At 35.5% G+C, this 1,953-nt stretch overlaps 1 protein-coding gene across 1 annotated transcript; it reads right to left on the minus strand.

Moving 5' to 3' along the window:
• Positions 1-599: 599 nt before the first annotated feature.
• Positions 600-1,089, minus strand: LOC122085257 (the record flags this gene model as incomplete). The annotated part of the gene is given in 2 exon segments (XM_042653746.1): positions 600-748; positions 861-1,089. Coding segments are annotated over 2 exon segments (258 nt in total), but the record flags the coding sequence as incomplete, so codon positions are not given.
• Positions 1,090-1,953: the final 864 nt, after the last annotated feature.

A 1,953-nucleotide genomic window follows, 5' to 3' on the forward strand; every position in this document is an offset into this window, starting at 1 on the left:
AGGAAATTAATATCATGTCGGATTATTCAGGACCGGCAGGCAGGGTGGATACAGTTAGACCTCAGTTAAAGGCTATTATTCACAATTTGATGACACATGCATCACAGGCTTGGATTCACCTAGTGGAGGGAGATTCAGCATTTGTAATTACGGGGATGTCTCAAAATGAAGTTGTTCCATGTATACTTACACAATTTGTTAGGCAAACTAGATCTTAGTGTAACCACCGGAGCACCTTGTTTATCTGAACAGAGATCAAGTATTTTCTTAGTGGATTCTTCAGCATGGGGAGAAAGGATTTACACATAGGAAATATTCCCTTGGGATGATGTCAGGACAGGGTTCAGTGCGGTTGTTTCTGCAATATACACTGTAATTTGGTTCTCCCTACTACAGCTTTATCTGGCCTTGTGCCCAATAAAATTATTATGTTATCCAGTTGGAACAACACAGATTCAACAAAATCCAAAAAGCTAGGAAATCATACAACAACAAAACAGAAACATTCCATAAGACATCAATTTCAACCCCTTCAAACAAAAAAGAAAGCTGAAATGACAAGTTTGAAGAGTATACAGAATTAGGATAGAAAAGATTACATGTTTGCAAGGAATGCCAAATTTTTTGAGCTTGAGAGTGCGGGTGACAAGCAGCTTCTGGAAATCACCAATCTCTGTTTCAAGCTTTGTTGCATGGGTTTCAACACCCCTCCCAACTCCATTTACAAACTCCGGAATTCCAACCTTCACTGCAACCAAAACACCACAAAATGAGGAACGGAGCCAAAATACAGGAAACCCTAAGAGACACTTGAACCAAAGAGAAGAGCAAGAGAGAAAACAAGTTTATCCTTTTCTTACCTATGTACTGGCTGGATTTGGAAAAAAATCTTGATCCACCAGGAACAAAATGTGTCATTGAAAAAGTATTGCGGCTGTTCGAGAGGATTCGCTTCCAAATCATTGCCATGGGCACAATGGTGTGTAAATGCTCCCACCACTTGACCTAACTCAACTCGGTGCTTTCCGGTGTGCTTCAAATACCTAGATCGATCTCCCTCTCTCTCTCTCTCTCCCTCCCTCCTGTTCAGCATTTATGAGTTTAAGTTTTAAAAAATATTTTATTTTTAACGGGTCTGATCGATAGATCCAGATCGGTATCCAATACCTAGGACAATATTGATACTCGTTTTAGGATCGGTCATGTATTAGGATCGGCCTCAGTCAATACTAATACTTGATTCCATGGGCTTGGGCTTGAGAGTTTGCAATCTTGAGATTCGTGAAAAAATTCCATGTCATGCATGCTTTGGTTTCAATTTTTTATTTTTTTATTTTTGTTTTTCAGGGCTTTTTGTTTCAAAGAAACAAATTGTTTCAAGTGCTTTTTTTTTTTACCCAATTCATTCTCAAAAAAAATATATATATAAAAAAATAGATCGGACGAGCACGTACAATATTTATTATAAAAAATACAAAACCGTCTGATTTTTTAAACATTTCCATACAATCCCTAAATTCGTACATTTTTCTATTTTGGCTATATCCAAGTTATATGTTTTAACTTATTACGATTAAAAGCTTTATTTCCATCTTCGTTGGAGGTCTTCAAATTCTAATACCTTCTCCCTCTATCACTCGATTACCTCCTCTGTTCGTGAGAGGTAGAATGAAATCCCATGCTCATCAGGAGGTCTCGAGTTTAAGTCTCCTGGCTGTTAACTACTTCCCTCTTATACACCATTGAAAAGGTTAAAAAACAACCTAATGAGTTGGACTAACAATTGGTATCAGAGAACAACAACTGTCCTGCGAAGTTATTTTTATTGATTTGTTTTATTTATTTTATTTATTTTTTTACTTTTATTTTTTAAAATTTTACTTTTTATATTTTATATATTTATATATATATATATATATATATTTCTTTTGCTATTATTTTTAAACCTGTAAA

This window comes from Macadamia integrifolia, chromosome 7 (genome assembly GCF_013358625.1).
Source record: "Macadamia integrifolia cultivar HAES 741 chromosome 7, SCU_Mint_v3, whole genome shotgun sequence".
Taxonomy (NCBI): domain Eukaryota; kingdom Viridiplantae; phylum Streptophyta; class Magnoliopsida; order Proteales; family Proteaceae; genus Macadamia; species Macadamia integrifolia.